Consider the following 19,864-nt stretch of genomic DNA (forward strand, 5'->3'; position numbering starts at 1 on the left):
TTATTAACAGGAGCATCAAGTCCTGCCCATCATCTTGGACATGGCAGGTCAACCGTGGATCAGTCACGTGATTTGGTGAACATTAGGGTTTGTATGACATTTAAGAGTAAAATTCAAACATTTCAAGTTACCTACACCAAAAATGTCCACTCTTGAAGCTTTTATTAACAAATAAATTTGATGTAAACATTACAGCATTTTAAAAAATTGCGATTTTTTAAAGATGTAATGACTTCATATTGACGCATTTTTAAGACTCCGTACTAATTACTCCTTAATTTAAAATATTGTCTGAAGCCTTTATCTTTTTAAAATATATAATGAATAAACCTTGTTTGTACATATATTTTGAATCTGTGAGCTAAATTGCAAATTTTGAGAACCAAAGAGTGATTACGGTAATGTGGCCTTCAAAAAAAAAAAACAAGAAGAACAACTTCCGCTGCTGAGGTCACGTGCAGTGGTGGACAAAGTACTCAACCCCAGTACTTTAGACAAAGTATAGATACTCCTGGTCAAATATTACTCAACTACAACTGAAAGTTGCTCAGTCAAAATTTTATTTGAGTTAAAGTACTAGAGTACTTGGTTCTAAAAATACTGAAGTATTCAAAAGTACATGTTTTTAAAAATACTTAAGTATTCAAAAGTACAAATTACAAAGTACATTTTCTAATATCAATACACACTGTATTGTTTTCATGATGCATTTACAGAAGCTTGTAACTCTGAAATCATCTAATGATGCACTGATGCTTGTAGAACCACTCTGCTACACAAAGTCTATAGAAACACCTATAAAAACTTCAACATAGAAATGCAATCAAAACCAAAAAGGACAGTAATTGTCATTTTCTGATGTAATTGTATTAAAATCACATCATAAAATTAGATTGAAGATAACTGTGAGGAGTTCAACAAGTCTGTTAAATAACAGATTTCTTTCTGGCTTCAGAGGCAGTATATATATAAATTATGCTGTATTTTTCACCCCAATAAAACAATCTAACTTTAAAAGCTACTTGGAATAATTAATAATTATAATAACATCTTGAGATTTAATTTTAATTCTTTCTCCTGCCATCACCATTACCGCTTTTTGTTTGAATGAAAGAGGGAGCGCTTGCTTGTTCTTGTTACAGAGAGCGCCTGGATGATGTATTTCCACTTTTACATCAGTCCCATTTGAGAGGAGCTACTGTGATTGGTCTCTTTTTGTGAGAAACACAGCATGTGACCAACTGCATTTTAGAAAAGAAAAAAAACAGCAACAGCTGACTTCAAAGCTCAGTCAAAAAGTACCTTCCTACAAATGCAGCAGAGTCAAACGTACAATATTTGTCTTTGAAATGTAGTGGAGTGAAAGTCAGAAGTTTCCAAAAAAAACAAATACTCAAGTGAAGTACAGACACACAAAGAATATACTTCAGTACAGTACTCAAGGAAATGTACTTCACTACTGTCCACCACTGAGCAGGTCCCATCCTACCCTAAGACCCCCCTTTGCAACCTGCCCTTGACTGTCATCCTGTAAGGGAACGGGTTGCGTTCAGCCAGAGGAAGGCTTAGACCTTCCTGGTGCAACAGGCCCCTATGAGTGTTCTACACGGAACACTCAGGCTACGAGTACAACCATCGTAGCCACGGGCCTGTTGGCAACCCGCCCCCCAAGTCATCCTGCAAGGGAGCGGGTTGGCTTGAACTTAGTCTATAATCACCTGCTTGACCTATATATACTAACTTCTGCACCTGTGACATCACTGTGATGTCATCAGCTGTGACATCATCTGTGATGTCATCATCTGTGATGTCACAGCACATGCTGATGCTTTTGACCTGGTGACATCATCTCTGAGCTCACATAACCTAAAAAAAACTATGTGAACTGTAACATCATCAGTGAGGTAATACAACAGGCCAACCCTTTTATTTGGTTGGGCACCTTGTTCTGTATTAGGCACCCTGCAAAAAAAATAAAATAAAATAAAATAAAATAAACATAAATAAATAAATAAATAAATAAAAGCGGCCTGTATGGCTGTTTCTGACTGGGCGTAGGATTCACGCCTGGTCTAAGTTAGAGGAAAGCTTCAACAGTGTTGGTGCAGCAGGTTCCATCTTACCCTAAGAACCCCCTTTGCAACCCGCCCTTGACCGTCATCCTGTAAGGGAACGGGTTGTGTTCAGCCAGAGGAAGGCTTAGACCTTCCTGGTGCAACAGGCCCCTATGAGTGTTCTACACGGAACACTCAGGCTACGAGTACGACCATCGTAGCCACGGGCCTGTTGGCAACCCGCCCCCCAAGTCATCCTGTAAGGGAGCGGGTTGGCTTGAACTTAGTCTATAATCATCTGCTTGACCTATATATACTAACTTCTGCACCTGTGACATCACTGTGACGTCATCATCTGTGACATCATCTGTGATGTCATCATCTGTGATGTCACAGCACATGCTGATGCTTTTGAACTGGTGACATCATCTCTGAGCTCACATAACCTAAAAAAAAATATGTGAACTGTAACGTCATCAGTGAGGTAATACAACAGGCCAACCCTTTTATTTGGTTGGGCACCTTGTTCTGTATTAGGCACCCTGCAAAAAAAATAAATAAATAAATAAAATAAACATAAATAAATAAATAAATATAAGTGGCCTGTATGGCTGTTTCTGACCGGGCGTAGGATTCACGCCTGGTCTAACTTAGAGGAAGGATTTAACAGTGTTGGTACAGCAGGTCCAGTGGTGGACAAAGTACTCAACCCCAGTACTTTAGACAAAGTATAGATACTCCTGGTCAAATATTACTCAACTACAACTGAAAGTTGCTCAGTCAAAATTTTATTTGAGTTAAAGTACTAGAGTACTTGGTTCTAAAAATACTTAAGTATTCAGAAGTACATGTTTTTAAAAAATACTGAAGTATTCAAAAGTACAAATTACAAAGTACATTTTCTAATATCAGTACACACTGTATTGTTTACATGATGCATTTACAGAAGCTTGTAACTCTGAAACCATCTAATGATGCACTGACCTGCTTGTAGAACCACTCTGCTACACAAAGTCTATAGAAACACCTATAAAAACTTCAGCATAGAAATACAATCAATACAAGGGAACAGTTATTGTCATTTTCTGATGTAACTGTATTAAAATCACTGCATAACATTAGATTGAAGCCAACTCTAAGGAGTTCTCCAAGTCTGTTAAATAACTGAGATTTCTCTCTGTCTTCAGAGGCAGTATATATACATGAATTATGTGGTATTTTTCACCCCAATAAAACAATCCAACTTTAAAAGCTACCTGGAATAATTAATAATTATAATAACATCTTGAGATTTAATTTTGTCTTTCTCCTGCCGTCACCATTATCGCTTTTTGTTTGAATGAAAGAGGGAGAGCTTGCTTGTGCTTGTTAGTGCTTCTGGACGTATTTCCACTTTTACATCAATCCCATTTGAGAGGAGCTATTGTGATTGGTCTCTTTCTGTGAGAAACACAGCATGTGACCAACTGCATTTTAGAAAAGAAAAAAACAGCAACAGCTGACTTCAAAGCTCAGTCAAAAAGTAACAACAACCTTCCTACAAATGTAGTGCAGTCAAAAGTACAATATTTGTGTTTGAAATGTAGTGGAGTGAAAGTCAGAAGTTTCCAAAAAAACAAATACTCAAGTAAAGTACAGATACTCAAAAAATGTACTTAAGTACAGTACTCAAGTAAATGTACTTCACTACTGTCAACCACTGGTCACGTGTTTCATGTCAACTGTGGATGCCAGAGGTCTGTAGCCATGTGCTCTCAGAAGATTCTGGTTTTTGACAACAGCTGTGCAGTGAGATCACCTGACATTTAAAATGAGATGAAAGTAGTTCGTCGAAAACGTTGTCAGATTCAAGTACTGCAAGTTAAAGCATCTGTTACCACATCTAAATGGCCTGCAAATGTGTATTAATCCTGTAAAATATGAAAAGAATCACAGCTGGATGCTGAGTTTGTCATTAACACACAAATATTTGTCTGTGTTTTGCAGGATAATGAAGCAACATAAGCACATTATGCAGCACTGGATTTCTCTGCAAGGAAAGTGAAAAGAGGAAAGAAGAAGAGAGCGTCTCCACATGAGTGTGTGTACTCTGTTGTTAGAGCAGATTACCACAACCAGCAACTGCCCTCTATGTTGGCAGAGCACAGACTGTGAACTGACCCCCAGTCCTTTGTAAAAACTTTTAACTTAGCTTATGTTAGCAGACGATCACATCTAACATTTCATTCACAACTGCCACCAAAAGAGACACAAAGCAGTTGTGTATATTTTCTGCACTGAGTCAAGTTCCAGCTTTTCAGTTGTTTTTTCTATGTGTTGCTGTAAAAGAACTCCTACATAGTCTAACTTGCAATTTAACATTTATTTGCAACATAGTATATCTTCATCAGGCAAAAAAGTGTCTAGTATAACCTAAAATATAAAACCCATAAAGTTATTTCAGTTAATTTGGTCCACTCACCTCTATACACCTGTCCCATTAAATAGATGCACAGTGTTCTTTTGTTTTAATTCATTGCATGACACATATTTCTGCAGGGTCACATGTTGTCAACATGTCTGCAGACCTCTGTTGCCTTATGTTGTTTTATTGTCTTCATATAATCAATCATTAATCATAATCAATAATTCTTAATAAAAGAAAACAATCTATTGAGGGAAAAATCCATTGAGAAGAATTTTGCTTCTAGAAATATCTACATGAAACTGATGCATAAACTATAAGACACCTACACACAATAGACTAACCCATTAGAAGTGTCAACAAGAAGCAAAAGAAGAAGGGAAGTGCATTTGTTCACCAGGTATTTATTTATAACAGAGTACATACAGAATAAAGGTCAACTGTAGAATGAAGAAGAATGAAGATACAGCAGACTTACTTCTACAGGTGGACTAATCTCAATACTCCCTCCCTCTGATACACAGTCTCAAGATGCTGGGCATTATAGAGTACCAATTCAAAATTAACACTCTTTTAAAATCTGTAAACCTTCCTGTGATTAGGATAATGTCTGTATGTGTTTGTAACCACATGTTAGTTCTTAATCATGAATGGGGATATCAAGAATCAACAGTCTTTTTATGCATGTGATTACTTCCCCAAAAACCTTTTTTTTCCTTTAATATAATAAAATATTAACAATAAATTTAAAGAAATATGATTTCATTTGAACTTAAAGAGCTTGTAGTAATGTTGACATAAAACATACATAACATGCTATAAGAAAACTGCACACATAGCTATGAAGTTTTTCATCAAGTTTTGGATAAATCAATATTGATTTTGCATAAGCTGCAGCTGTATTTGCTTACAGGACACTGGTACACCAGGCTGAAAAATAAATTGTTCTTGTCCTGACCCGTGGTCTCTGTCAGTGACTATATAAGTTTACCCTACAGTGGACGTACATTAGCATATTATCAGAATTTGGACAATGTCAGTGCAGTTAGTGGTGAGTTTGCAAACTGCAAACATCTCCTCTCACTCTCTCCTTCAATCTACAGTGGCCACGAAACTCACACAAAACATGTCAGTCTGTATCTAGAACCAGTTGGTTTGTCTGTTCTAGGCTACTGTAGCTTGCATGACAATCCAACATGAAGGACTCCATGGAAGGGGACCCGTGCCCTCTGTAGATACAAATGGTTCATTCAGGAGATGAAAACACAACAACTCTTACATTCAGGTTATTTTCTGCCTTAAATCTTACACACTGGACCTTTAAAGGTTGAGTCACAAATTAAGTATTTGATGAGTTTTTCTTCACTGGAAATGACTGAGTTGCTAATTTAACCCAAAGGTCTTGACAGCAGCGTAGATCCTCTCTGTCTCTACTGCTTTTGCATCCCTCGTTCTACCTCTGTCACTTTCCATTGTGGTGAAGATGACAGCAGAATAAACCTGAAAAAATATATAGCAAATTATGTTCAATACTCTCAAGATACAGTTGAAATCAGAAGTTTACATACACTGTATAAAAAGACACATAACCTTTTTTTTTCCCTCACTGTGTGACCTTAAATCAGACTAAACTTTTCCTGTTTTAGGTCAGTTAGGATTACCAAACTTATTTGTATTTGCTAAATGCCAGAATAATGAGAGAGAGAATTTTCTAGGTAATATTTTTTTACTTTTTTCAAAGTCACAAATTTACATACACTAGGGGTACTATGCCTTTAAACAATTTGGGAAAGCCCACATGATGATGTCATGGCTTTGGAAGCTTTTGATAGGTTAATTCACAACATTCAAGTTAATTGGAGGCAAACCTGTGGATGTATTTTAAGGCACACCTCAGACACACTGCCTCCTTGTGTGACATCATGGGAAAATCAAAAGAAATCAGCCAAGATATCAGTAGGAGACTTGTGGACCTCTACAAGTCTGGTTCATTCTTGGGTACAATGTCCAAATGCCTGAAGGTGCCACGTTCATCTGTTCAAACAATTATACGCAAGTATGAACATCATGGGAATGTCCAGCCATCATACCACTCAGGAAGGAGACGGGTTCTGTGTCCTAGAGATGAATGTGTTTTGGTGCGAAATGTGCGTATCAACCACAGAACAAAAGCAAAAGACTTTGTGAAGATGCTGGCTGAAGCTGGTAAGAGAGTGTCACTATCCACAGTGAAACGAGTCCTGTACCAACATGAGCTGAAAGGCCACTCAGCGAGTAAGAAGCCATTACTCCAAAAGCAACATAAAAAGTTAAAGCTTAGGTGCAAATGGGTCTTCCAAATGGACAATGGCCCTAAGCATACAGCCAAATTCATTACAAAGTGGCTAAAGGACAACAAAGTCAGTGTTTTGGAGTGGAGCTGAAAAGGCGTGTGCGAGCAAGGCGGCCTACAAACCTGACTCAGTTACACCAGTTCTGTCAGGAGGAATGGGCCAAATTTCCAGCAAAGTATTGTAAGAAGCTTGTGGAAGGATACCCAAAATGTTTGACCTAAATCATACAGTTTAAAGGGAATGCAACCAAATACTATGTAAACTTGTGACTTGAAGAAAGTAATAAAAATTATCTAGAAAATTCTCTCTCTAATTATTCTGGCATTTAGCAAATAGAAATTATTTTGGTAATCCTAACTGATCTAAAACAGTAAAAATTTATTCTGATTTAAGGTCAGACAGTAAGGAAAAAAAATGTTATTCCTAAACGTTTTTTTATACAGTGTAGTAAACTTCTGGTTTCAACTGTAATTGCAAAGAAATATATACTCTTTCCTTGATCATAACTTTTACTTTGCGCGCTCTTTACCCCAACCCTCATCCAACCCAACCTGTGGCCTAAGTTCTACAGGTCATAGATAAATTATATTATATAATTATAAATAAACATACATTGTTACAATAAATAGACATAATGATAATAATACATGATGAATCTGTTGTTCTGAAGAAAGTTCATTGCCAATCTAATTTTTTTGTATAAAGTTAATCTTACCTGTAAATTCCTGACATGCTGATTTTTCTGTCCATCAGTGGTTTCAGCAACTGTTGGCCAAAAAATGAGAAATGTATTATAAATTCTCTAAAAATAAATAAAGATTAGCAAAAAATGACTCATAGAATTTCACTAAAGGAACAGTTTGATTTATCCTAAGCACCAATGTGAATAATGTGAAAAGTAGAACAAGGTATTAAGTATTGTTCCCTTACCATTGCAAAAATCACAAGCCTCTGTGGAGCAAACGAGGAAGGCTATGACAATCAGACTTATAGCCAAAGCAGCACATAGCATGAACGAAACTGTTTTGAGAGAATCCCACGTGCTGACTGCTGAAAATACTGAAAAAGAACAAATAATGGAAATTAATCATTAGTAAAAGTGTAACTAACTTTAAATAATGGTCATCATCTTATTTCTATACAATTATTGTATTATGCTATTATATAACAATTACCTGAAAGCCAATTAATCTTAAAATTATGCTTATTTCATGATTATATAGTTATATATAACTACTATGCAATCACCTTCAGTGTCCAGTTTTGTTCCATTTCCACAAAATCTCCCTCCACATGCGGCCACAGCACAGTAATAAGTCCTGTTATCAGTGGAGAAACACTTCTTTTTAAAGAGTTCGTCCAGGATCTTTTCATATTCTTCAGCCCTGTTTATTTCAATGTAATTAAAACTTGGATTTGATTCATCCAGTCCAGCTCTTGAACAGCACACACTGTGATCTCCTCCACACGTTTTATTCTCAGAGTCAGAGAGGACCGAACACTGCAGAGTCACAGAGTGTCCTGGACGGACTGGAGCAGACGGAGATGGAGGGACTGTAGTTATATCAGGTTCTGGTCCTGAGAAATTAAAACAGATGAAGGAAAAAAAAGCCTTTTGAAATTTTGATATCATTTTAAAAAGAAAGCTGTTCAGTTTTACACCCAAACATGCCATCTTTTAAGGGTCTGAAAGCTTTTTAATGTATTTACCTTTAACTTTTAGTTCCACTCCTTTCACAAATGTCATTTTGCTTTCTATTGTCATACAGTAGTAAACTGCAGAATCACTTAGCTTTGCTCCTTTAATACGCAGAACAAATGATCTGTAGTCTACTTTAGCTGTAACACGAGGATCAACACTCTCAGAGCTAAATGTTTTTCCTAAGACTTCAGGAAGTTTTCCAGACACAAGTCGGATCCAAACCATCCGTTCCCAAGACTCAGGGTTGCATGTCAGTGTCACATAATCTCCAACACCAAAAGTCTGTTGCTCAACGATCTGATCAACTCTGCATCCTGAAAAGACATCATTTTAAATTAACAGCAAAACAAGTCATGCACACCCTCTACTTTAAATGAATATCTGGACAAACTCTGATATTTCTACATATACTTACGTCCCACTATGAGCATCAGCAGTAGATAAAATACAATGAGCATTTTCTGGGTTTGAGACATCAGAGTGCTGTGCACTGAGAATGTACTGTGAACTGATTCACTTTAATAATTATATCATGTAGGAGGGAACGATTTCAGAGAAACCTGATTGGCTGATTGGTTATATTGTAGTTTCACTGCTTTCCATCCTCAGCACACGAAACAACACCAGTAGCTCAAAATATGTCTCTTGTGATAAACATCAACAACAATGAAAGCAGTATGTTTCCTCCTAATGACACTTTATCTTGACGTGAATTACTCTCCCTCACTCAGTTTTACAACAGTTTATTTCTATTTCCATATGAATTGGATGACAATAATTTTATTTTATTTGGTCATCTAGTTTATCTGAAAATGTCCTCTAAGCTGTTTACCTGTTTACATACGTGTTAAAAGCTCTGCTATTTTGTTGGTGCAGATCTTGGGCATCCAGACTATGTGTAAATATGTTAAGTTAAAAATTAATAGGATTCATGTGTCTAGAAATGCAGTTGTTAAAGAAGTGATTCTTTCTGTAGCTTCATTGAGGCTAAAGAATGGCTCTAAAGCTGGATTTGGCTCAATTCTTAATCCCAAATTGGTTGCCCCCGACTACATTTATAATTAGTTTAGCATTTAGTTTAAGCGGGATCATGATCCTTGATTAAAGGGCGACTATATTAATTTTTGTGGTTTTGAGGTTTTTATATCATTCTGTCACTTTACGGTAATGTTCCTCATGTATACAAACCCAAACACTCAGATTTTGGTTGAAATACATAGGATTTTGGGTCAAAATGTTTTGTCATTGTAAAAGCTTTTTCCCTCATGATGTGATGTAGTTTTCTGCACAATGATGATGCTTTATAAACCCTTGAGGTTGAAAGAAAAAGTTACCAAAGTTACCTCCAAAGAAACAGGGTGCAGTGCATCACCAGATACAACTAACTGCTAGCTGCTGCTCACTATACTCTCTGCTGTGACTCTCCTGTAGCTGCTCTCCTAGCTGCTGTTAGCTCAGTTTGCTGTGTAGCTAAAGGCTCTAATATAACTGGAGTCTGGCCAGACCTGCAGATGCAGATGGCAGGCGAGGACAGGAGAAATGTGAAGTGGAGGGAAGCAAAAGAGAGATCGGGCATCAGAGCGGCAGCAGGGAGCCACAATATATTCACATCCAACGCAGCAGATAAAAGATTTATTTTCAACCAAACCAGAGCTGGTGACTATTGAACAGTTGAGAGACTTACAAAGATTTTTAGTGAGCTTTATAAGTGTGTTTTAAGGACTAAAATAATAATAATAAAAAAATAATAATAACTTACGATAAAATCATCCATGTTTACTGGACACCTGAACAACTTGACGGTTTTGTCTTTTGAAAGAGAACTAATTGACACTTACCAGTTTAGGGTTAGATGGGTGTAACCCTTGCAAAACTATTTTGGGTCAAAGGAATATTTTGGATTAAAGCATTAACTATACGAAACATAAAATTCTATAGTTGCATCACTTTTGGCCTCCCACATTTACTGTCATTGTATTGAGAATTTACAGGCCTGAACGGTGCTACAAATCCTCTTCACTGCCATCTACTGACAAAAACTAGATGAAGAAAACAAACAGATAAAACAAAAAAAAAACACTTTTAATTAACCAGGTAATGTAATACATTAGTAAATTTATACTTCTTATGACAATTAAAACAAATGAAAGGGATTTTAAGTGATCTGATCGGTGTGAATGAAAGAATGAGGCAGAGACCATCAAACAGAATCAAAGAGGAAGCCAGAGGAGTCACCTTAAATAACACAGGAGCAGTTAAGGCGCTTCACATCATCATGACGACCCGCCCACACAGAAAGAATACAGCAGACAGAGACCTGCTTGTGAGGCAACACATTAATCACTGAAAGACTGTGGCAAAAACTTTAAATAATGAGGCTTTTTACATACAGCAGTTAAATAAACAAGTTCAGTGACGTGGTGAAGTTGGACGTACACTTGTATAAACCTCACAATTGAATGCAATCCAGTACAACACTCCAATCTAAACTTTTTTGACTTTATCTTGTGTCCATAATAGTAAATTATGCAATATACCGTGCTGTACAGTTAAATATACAGTATATGAAGAGAAAGAGAAGGAATCAACTGTAAAATCAAAATAATAATTGAAAATAAATGCATTGTGATAAACAGATGTGTTTGCTGCCCTGTATCACACGCAGTCACCACTGACAAACAAATGATGCATGGAAAGTCGAGCCTGGTTGTGGTTGGGCTGCAAAAATAAGGTGTGATTTCAAAGCCACTTTTCTTCTCTTCCTGTCATTCTCACCATTTAGGCCTTGAGAAGAGGGGCTTATGAAGTCTCTTCAGCAAAGCAGATGGAGTGGTGATAGTTTCATGGTGCACAACTGTGTTAGTGATACAGTACTTCATGCAGTGAGTGAGTGTTTTTGGTGCACTTGTTTGGTTTTCTTTGATGGTTGTTGTTAAGCGATAGGGAAGAGCTACACATTGACTGATCTGACCCAGATCGATGTAGGCGTGCGGCATATTCATGTTTTAACCTACTGCTTCACAATCATCATATCTTATACTACATCATTTATTTATCATGCCATAAATAAAATCTAAAATGTGCACGCACATTACAACGTATTGGGCGGACTTCATGATTACATCACAGTGTAAGGTGGCAAAGTGAAGAAAAAAACTGGAGGCAAACACAAAGTAGTTGGCCACATAATCAAGCTTTAGTGTCATCTTGTCATGTTGTTGGTGTCAGAATCAAAGCAGAAAAGGCTCCAAATTGAAGTTTTATCACATGCCAGCTGCCACTGTGGATTAAAATATAAAAGAAGAAAACTATGGTGAACTCGGTTGACTCAAAAGTCCCCTCTTTTCCTTCTCTTTGCAGTATCATGCACACTACATGTGGCAAACCTATACATTGTTAGAATAAAAAAAAGTGTTTTTGTTATAAAAGGACCTGCACCTGTGTGCATCAGTGTAGTAAGTTCGGAAGACTGTTGATCTGAGTAAAATCTCTTAATGCTTTTAAAGATTTCAAGACATTATACTGAGGAATTTTAAATTCAACTTGTTTTCTTTTAATGTGGAACTAATGTTTATTGACTAAATGGTGTGCTGTTTGTGTTTTTATGTGTTTCTCTTGTGCTCAGGTCTCTCTTGTTCTGTTTAAATAAAGGATTAACTGATATCACTTCAAAATACACAAAATAAAAACAAAAATACTGCACTTTATCATATCTCTTGTATCACTACCCGCCTTGTGCCTCTAACCTCAGTAAACATCCTGTTGAAGCCCAGAGTCAGGTCTCTTCTGCGTAAACAGCCTCTGTGGTTGGTCAAAGACAGAGAAATGGCCCACCGCAGCTTTTGTCTGTTGCATGTGGCTTTGCTTGTTGTTCTCAGTGCTCATTATCTTTACAAAGAGTCATGATATGAGAAAGACAGAACAGATGTACCCAGAAAATGTTTCCTTACACGGTATTGTTTCAAACGTTCCTGAAAGAAATCGAATGCACTTGCAACATAAACGCTTCCTGCTTCTATCTACAGACTCAACCCACTGTAGGTGTGTCTGTCTGCTATCTCCCCCTCTCTCTTTGAATTTAGCATATATTTTTAACTATAATGATGGTCAGATCAGGGCCAGATTAACGCTTCACTGTGCCCCTGGGCAACAACATTCAAGTGCCCCTCCCCAGGACTATACATTATTGATTATCAAGTAGATTTTAATGAAGAAGTATGGTAAAAAGTTCAACAGATCATTGATCCATAAAGCTCAGTAGCACAGTACAAATACACCACTGTGTACTGCATTGCAGAAAGGTTAAATTCATTTAAAAATGTGCCTCACAGTGCTGCACTGCAGAGTAAACACCACTCCTGTGCTGTGTAGTTGTATGCATCATGAACAAATGTGTGTGAAGTGGGCTGACCCACACAGAGTCTGTCAGCTCTCAGTGTGAGCAGGCTGCAACGAGCACTGCTATACGGACAAGTCATGGTCATGTGCCCTTTAAAGCTTCTGGGCCCCAGGGCAAGTGCTCAGTTGCCCTCATGGTTAGTTCAGAGGTAACTGAATAGTTATTCAGCACTTTTTAAAAGTATGAATCTACCACTGAACCACAGTGACACAGTTCACTTCATTTATTGATGAACACACACCATGTTATCCTGATAGTTTTTTATGCTGTCAGTCAAAACCACCACCACCAGTGGACCATTAGCAGATTCACATTTGGACAAATAAGAAGGAAACAAAGCAGCCCCAGTGAGTGATCCTTTATTTTGTTACTAAGTCCAGCTTTGTCAAACATATCTTTAAACAACTGCAAGTCCCCAACATGTCACATAACTCATATTTAACACATGTTGAAATAGAAAACAAGCAGTAGTGTACCATGGGGTTTCAGTCAGGGCCTTCAGTAACACACTGAACACCCCATGTAAGTTAGGCCTACATGACAAATATTTTACCACAGCTATTCCAGACAGACTACTACAGATGTAGTGGTGTGAGTTCACTTAATATGCTTAATATATATTAAGTGGCATCAGACACTGTCAACCTGCATCACCAACACAGAAACACAGCATCACCACCTACTGAATGAATTCAGATACATTCAGACACACATGAATGTAAATATGAAAAAATGCAGTACTGTGCAAAAGTTTTAGGCAGGTGTGAAGAAATGCTGTAAAGCAGGGGTGGGGAACCTTCTTCATATCAAGGACCATTTCAATTTTTCTAAAGTCCTCCGAGGGCCATACTATTATGAACACATACCTAGGGATGCAAAAAAAAAAAAAGACAAAAAAAAAGTCTATAATCACTGTGTTACTAAGCCTCATGATTGCTGCATTTCTACGCATGTCAGACTCACCTAATGCGATGGTTGGAACTGTTTCTCTTTGGCGAGGCATCTGATGTCAGCTGGCAGTGATGATGATGCTACTGGAAGCTGGTTTCCCAAGTTTGGGTCAGTCAGTTTTGAGCAGAAGCGAGTCTTTGCAACTTTCAGTTTTGAAACGAACTGCGGTACGTTGTCCCAAACAGAGATGCAAACTTCAGGGCACGTCTCCTCAGGATGGGAAAATCCTCAGCACAAACGTACAGTTTGTAAAAGTCATGCAGTCAATCCTTTTTGTGCGCCAACCATTGCGGGTGCTCCATCAGTGGCGATGCTGCTCAACTTTTCAAATGGCAGTTCAAATTTGTTCACGGCCACAACAACTTTATTGAACAAATCCTCACCTTTAGTAGTGCCATGCATGGCTTGCAAAGACAGCAACTCCTCCTTTGTTTCAAACTCGGCCGTAATCCCACGCACAAACACTCATTCACAAACTCTCCTTCAGCATTAGGTTTCAGCTTCATGGCTATTAATTCACTCACCACAAAACTTGCACGTGTAATATTCTCTCTGTCAGTATGTGGTCGTGTGAAAGCTGCTTGTTGAGCACCTAAACTCCGACAAAGAGTGTTAATTTTATCCAAACGCATTTGTCCTCTCAACTCGTCAAGTTTAGCATGTTTCGAGCTGTAATGGCACTCAACATTTGTCTTTTTCATCACTGCCAGCGCCTCGCCACAAACTAGGCACACTGGCTTGCCTTTCACTTCAACAAAGAAAAATGCATTTGTCCGTGTGTGTGCACACTGTCTAAACAGCGTGTGTGTCGTGTGACGGTGTGCAAACACAGAAGTCAACAACATGTTGGGGCTTTAGGAAACTTTGATTACACTAGACAAGCAGTATGGAGGCATTTATACTTTTTACTATCCTTGACCCGTGAAACAAATGTATTAGACAAAAATGTTCACCACAGCTGATGTGTGTGCCAAGTTTGATGAGTTTTCCAGGTTTTTTAGACCCTCAAAATAGTATTTTAAGGGTCATTTTAATAGCATCCTTGGGGGTTGGTCTCTTTAAGGCTATGTGCATTTTCTGTGTTTCAGCCAATCCCTAATGTCTTCTACTTTGTCACCATGATCATGTTGTGACTACATCTTCCATTTGGGTGGGGAAACAGTTGAGCAAGAGAATACCACAATGATCAGAAGACAGACTGCTTTGATTCTTCTCGTGACACTGTGTAAGCGCACTTCTTGTCTACTATAGAATGAGTTCTACTGTGGTTGTAGTGCTGGTACTAGGTTTTTTTTTTTTTTAATTAAGTCATAAAAAAGTTTTTGACAAACTGTATTTAATTGTCTTTTTAGACATTTTTATTGTTTTGTCCTGTTGTCTTGTAACCCTGTTATTTGCGTCTTTTCTTCAGCCCTGATTCAGACTGCAGACATTCCTCACCAGATCCCTGTGATTGTGGCTGAATCTGGTGATGATGTGACTCTGACATGTCCAATCCATGGGGATGACACTGTGTTGGTCTACTGGTATAAACTGAGGTTTGGATATATGGTCCAAACCGTTGCAGCAGGAAGTCTTTACAAAACATCCCTTCAAGGACAGTTTAACAACTCAAGATTTAGTATCACAAAAGTGAATACTCTGTATTTTCTTACCATCAAAAATGTTAGTAAAGAAGATGAAGGAACATACATCTGTCAAACAGGAGCAGCATATGCGATAAAATTTACAAATGGCACAGTTTTATCTGTGAATGGTAAAGTATTTTCATTTCAGTGTTTTCTTGATTTGTGTCAAAACCTAAACAATCCACTCATTCATTTCTGCCTTTTTGTGAATCACACAGATAATAACAATCAGCAGAAGTCTGTCAACACGAAACAAGGTCCAGAGACAGCGTCTGTCCAGCCGGGCAGAGGAACTACACTGGAGACAAGTACGTCTTTATAGCTGTATTAAAATAACTCTATACAATATGGTATGGAAAAAATGTGAGTAGTTACCATTAGTGGGTGGAGTTCTGAAATAGTATACTTAGATAAAAGTATAATTACTCACAGAGAAAGAAATTACTCAAGTAACAGTTAAAATGACTATTTAAGTTACTTTGCATTTGGATATTTTTAGGGTGTACTGCAGTTATGAAAATTGGCTAATTTAAACTGGCATCACAACAATACAAAAGCCCAACAGACCATTAGAAAATAATTTATGTCAAGTCAATACCATTATTTTCACCTACAGTGTGTGTAACTTACTTTAATGTACTTGCGGAGGTTTAAAGAGGAGCTTTTAAACAGAGATCTGAGTGTTTGTCAAGAGGTACGAGAAGCTCTCCATCATGTTACTGTTGTCTTTTTTAAATTTTGGCATAAAAAGTGTGGCCAGATGTGACCGATAATTGTCGCACTGTTATCATTGCATCGTGGTCAAAAGACAGGAGGTGGTGATTCTTCTTCCAAGCAGGTAGCATCTTTTAGAGATGCTCCTTGATTTAAAATATACATGAGTAAAGAGCAGAAGAACAGTTACGAAAAAGAACATAAAAACTACCTGTTCCTTTAAAAAACCTACTCTTTTACTTAAACTACATTACTTATAACTTGACCCTTGAGCCAGTGGCTGGTTTGTCTGTTCTGGCGGTGTGACATGGTGGACTCTGTGGAAGAGGACTTGTGCCCTCGCCAGATATAAACAGATCATTTTTAACGTACAGAAAACACAACAGTTCTCATTTTCAGGTAATTATACACACACACATTGAATTTCTATCACATTCTACCTATAAATTCCCCTAAATCTTACACACCGGACTGATAACTGTGACTCAGTCACTGAGGGACACAAACTAGTAACAACGCATTCATTACTACTTAATTCATCAGTAGTTACTCTCATGCATCATAATGAGTAGTCACTAAGTGGTTCCTCATTACTTGATAATCATCTTACTATTACTTAGCATTGTAATAATAATTGAGGGAAATCTGTTCTCTTGTATCTCATCATTACTTTAAAGTCCTCAAATCAGAGTTATTCAGGAACTACTCAGAAACAATTCATTAATTATGAGATCATTCTTCTCTCCTTCCTTAATAACTACACATATTTTTGTGTACTGCATGTTTATATATTTTAATGATTGTATTTAAATTACTGCAGTTCAATTATTTAGGACAACATTGCACTCATTGTAGTCGTTTCTGTGATATGTGATGATACCACTAAGATTGATGAGAGAGCCCAAGAAACATGAGCAGTCAGATGATCGAGCAGGTTGTAAACAGTCTCCCAGGTTGATCTAACAAACGTGTAAAAGAAAAAAAGGCTACTGATAAATAGTTTTACTGAAGAATGAATGGTTTGTGTGAAAAGGAGTTATTAGACGCATTACAGGTGCACTCAGTTTTTGTTTGACCTCCAGATAATGTAGTAACAACAGCTTGATAACAATCTATCACTATTTATTTCTCTATAATCCCCATTTTCAATTATGTCAGCATGTTCAGAGATCCATTACTGTGGTGAGTTCAATGCCATAATTAAGTAGTTCCTCATAAAATCAGTAAAAATAATTTTCAAAAAGAATAAAATAAGATAAATTTTCTCTGTAGTATTCAAGCTGTTAAGTGTTGAGTCCCGTCACAATCAAGGATGAAGTCAAAGTGAAGGAGTAGTAAAGAGTGTTTTTTTTTTTCCAGGACAAGAATGGGACCCAGTTATCATTGTGCTCGGGATACTGTTGGTTCTCTGTGTGATTGTGATTGGCATCCTTATTTTCTCAAGAGACTGAAGGTATGTTTAGTGACACTGCAAAGATGCAGTACAAAACTAATATTTACAGATTCTATAAAAATCCAGGACAAGGATCCAGGACGTCTCAGAATGTCTCACTACTACAACATTGGTCTTGAATTCAGGGGACCTTTTCACTAAATTTGGAACATGAAATAATTGCCACTTAGCTCATTTTGACACTTTTCAATAAAGAAAACACCACACTTATGACCTACGCAGCATGTATGTGAAAGGCCAATTTTAAGCAACAATAATATGTAAAATCTGTTGCTTCCACCAGCTGAGTATAAGTAGTGCTTGAAACATGGCTTTTCTCAAAGTGTCCCTTAGAAGAGAAATGACTTGGCTACATTTCAGTAAAATATACTAATGTGAAATTTGATTCAGTCACATAGCCCATTTGTCTTATTCTTTTTGGATGTATTTTTACATATATACACATAAATCAGTATATTAAGCTCAAGTCTTGCATTAAATGAAGCTCGGCATAAGTTCAATCAGGAAGACCTTCTATTACGCTGCCTTCATTCACAACTTTCCTTTACTCCGTCTCTCTCCTCCTATTCCCTCTGATCAGCTGTTGTGGGCTTTCACCTTCGTCTTTACTATCCAATCAGATTTTGCCATGGTCGCGGTAGCCAGTCAGTTTGCTGCTGCCTAATTTTAAATCGTCTCTGTCTTTGCTCCATCAGTTGTCTTTCAGTCAGTCTCCTCCAGTCAGACCCTCCTCCACCCCTCTCTCCTCCAGTCATTGGACCCAGGTAACCAGAAGATGTTCACCTCGATCCTCCCTGACGCCTCTCCTCCAGTCTTCAGGTCCAGGCAGCAGGAGTCCGGAGCCACTCACCTCACCAGTCTCTGCTTTGCACCTCTTCACCACCACCACCACCAGTGTCTAGTGTCTATCTAATGCACGTGCCAATAAACCATTTTCTTTTACTCTTAGTCTCTCCTGATTGAAATGCTGCTATAATGTTGTCAGAAGACAGATTTTTCATTCCAGTGAGCCTTTAAGTCCTAGCAAACTAAATCTAAACTTTTATTTTAAAAACAGTGACACAGAGGCACTGAAATGCTCATTGGATTCTCTAGAATGGAAAGCAACAAGGATTACAGAAGACCTCTGTTTGGATGAAATTCCGACTGTCAAGACCTCTGGGAATTTTCACCTACACACACAGGAGCTGTTCAGAGACATCTGCATGGCTGGAGGAACACTCAGGGCCTTATCTTGTGTTTGCTAATGTTGCTTTGTTGAGATATTAGAAATGGATATTTCTACTGATGCTTGACCAGTGTTGGGGCTAGTTACTCAAAAAAGTAATATATTACATATTACATATTACTCTCAAGAATAGTAATGCCTTACTTTACCTTATTACTCCCTGGAGAAAGTAACTAGTTATATTACTAGTTATATTACTAGTTACATTTTTTTTCTTAATTACTCTATAATTGCCTGAGATGCATCAGATGGAGGGAGAACTGACAAAGGAGTTATCTTTCGAAAAGACAGCGATTCCACGGTAGAAAGAGGTAACATTTCTTCTACTATGTACGAGGCAACAAGCTTATTTATCTCGGATTTTGATGTTGGTAGTACTTTATGTTCAAATGAAAGTTTTTGCTGCTTGTGGGGCTGCTCGTTCATGTCACTCCGTCGCTTCGCAATGAGCTTGATGTGTCTGTGCTGTCGCTCCAGGTGCTTCTTCAAGTTGGAGGTAGAGTTACAAGCAGTGGAGAGCAGCTTTCTCCCCGGACAGAGTGTGCACTTCACTATCAAGTTATTTTCCTTCCGTTGAACATATTCAAAATAATGACTGAATCTCCACCCGTCGAAACTAGCTTTCTGCTGCTGGGAACCTTCCTCTGAAAAAGAGCTTGCCATTGTTGACGCTTCCATTTTTTCTCATCTGTCTTTGCGGGTGCCGCTCTGCTGCCGGCTGCCGGGTATCGACCAATCGGTGATGGTAAATAATACCTCATGCCAAACCTAGACCAATCACTGTTCCATTCACGCCCCCCTCCCCTTCCCTTCTGTTCTCTGTGTTGTGTGCGTTGTGTGTGATGAAGGTGGTACTGGCAGATGTAACGCAAGTAACTAGCTTGGGAAAACTGTAATAATATTACCATTTTCAGACGAGTAATGCCTTACACTACTAGTTACTAAAAAAAGTAATTTTATTACAGTAACACGTTACACCCAACAAAGTGCTTGACTGT

General features: G+C 37.8%; 2 protein-coding genes across 2 annotated transcripts in view; both read right to left on the minus strand.

Annotated features, from left to right (window-relative positions):
- LOC146327172 (signal-regulatory protein beta-2-like) overlaps positions 1-19,864 on the minus strand; it is a 70,214-nt gene that overhangs the window by 25,291 nt on the left and 25,059 nt on the right. The window lies entirely within an intron of this gene.
- LOC146327175 (uncharacterized) lies at positions 7,408-8,969 on the minus strand. The gene is made up of 5 exons (XM_084719697.1): positions 8,909-8,969; positions 8,502-8,807; positions 8,040-8,369; positions 7,722-7,841; positions 7,408-7,556 (listed from the first exon to the last, which is right to left on the minus strand). Exons 1-5 carry the CDS (start codon positions 8,967-8,969, stop codon positions 7,408-7,410), a joined length of 966 nt encoding a protein of 321 aa, XP_084575823.1.

This window comes from Lutjanus erythropterus, chromosome 5 (assembly GCF_056507025.1).
Source record: "Lutjanus erythropterus isolate fLutEry1 chromosome 5, fLutEry1.hap2, whole genome shotgun sequence".
Taxonomy (NCBI): domain Eukaryota; kingdom Metazoa; phylum Chordata; class Actinopteri; order Lutjaniformes; family Lutjanidae; genus Lutjanus; species Lutjanus erythropterus.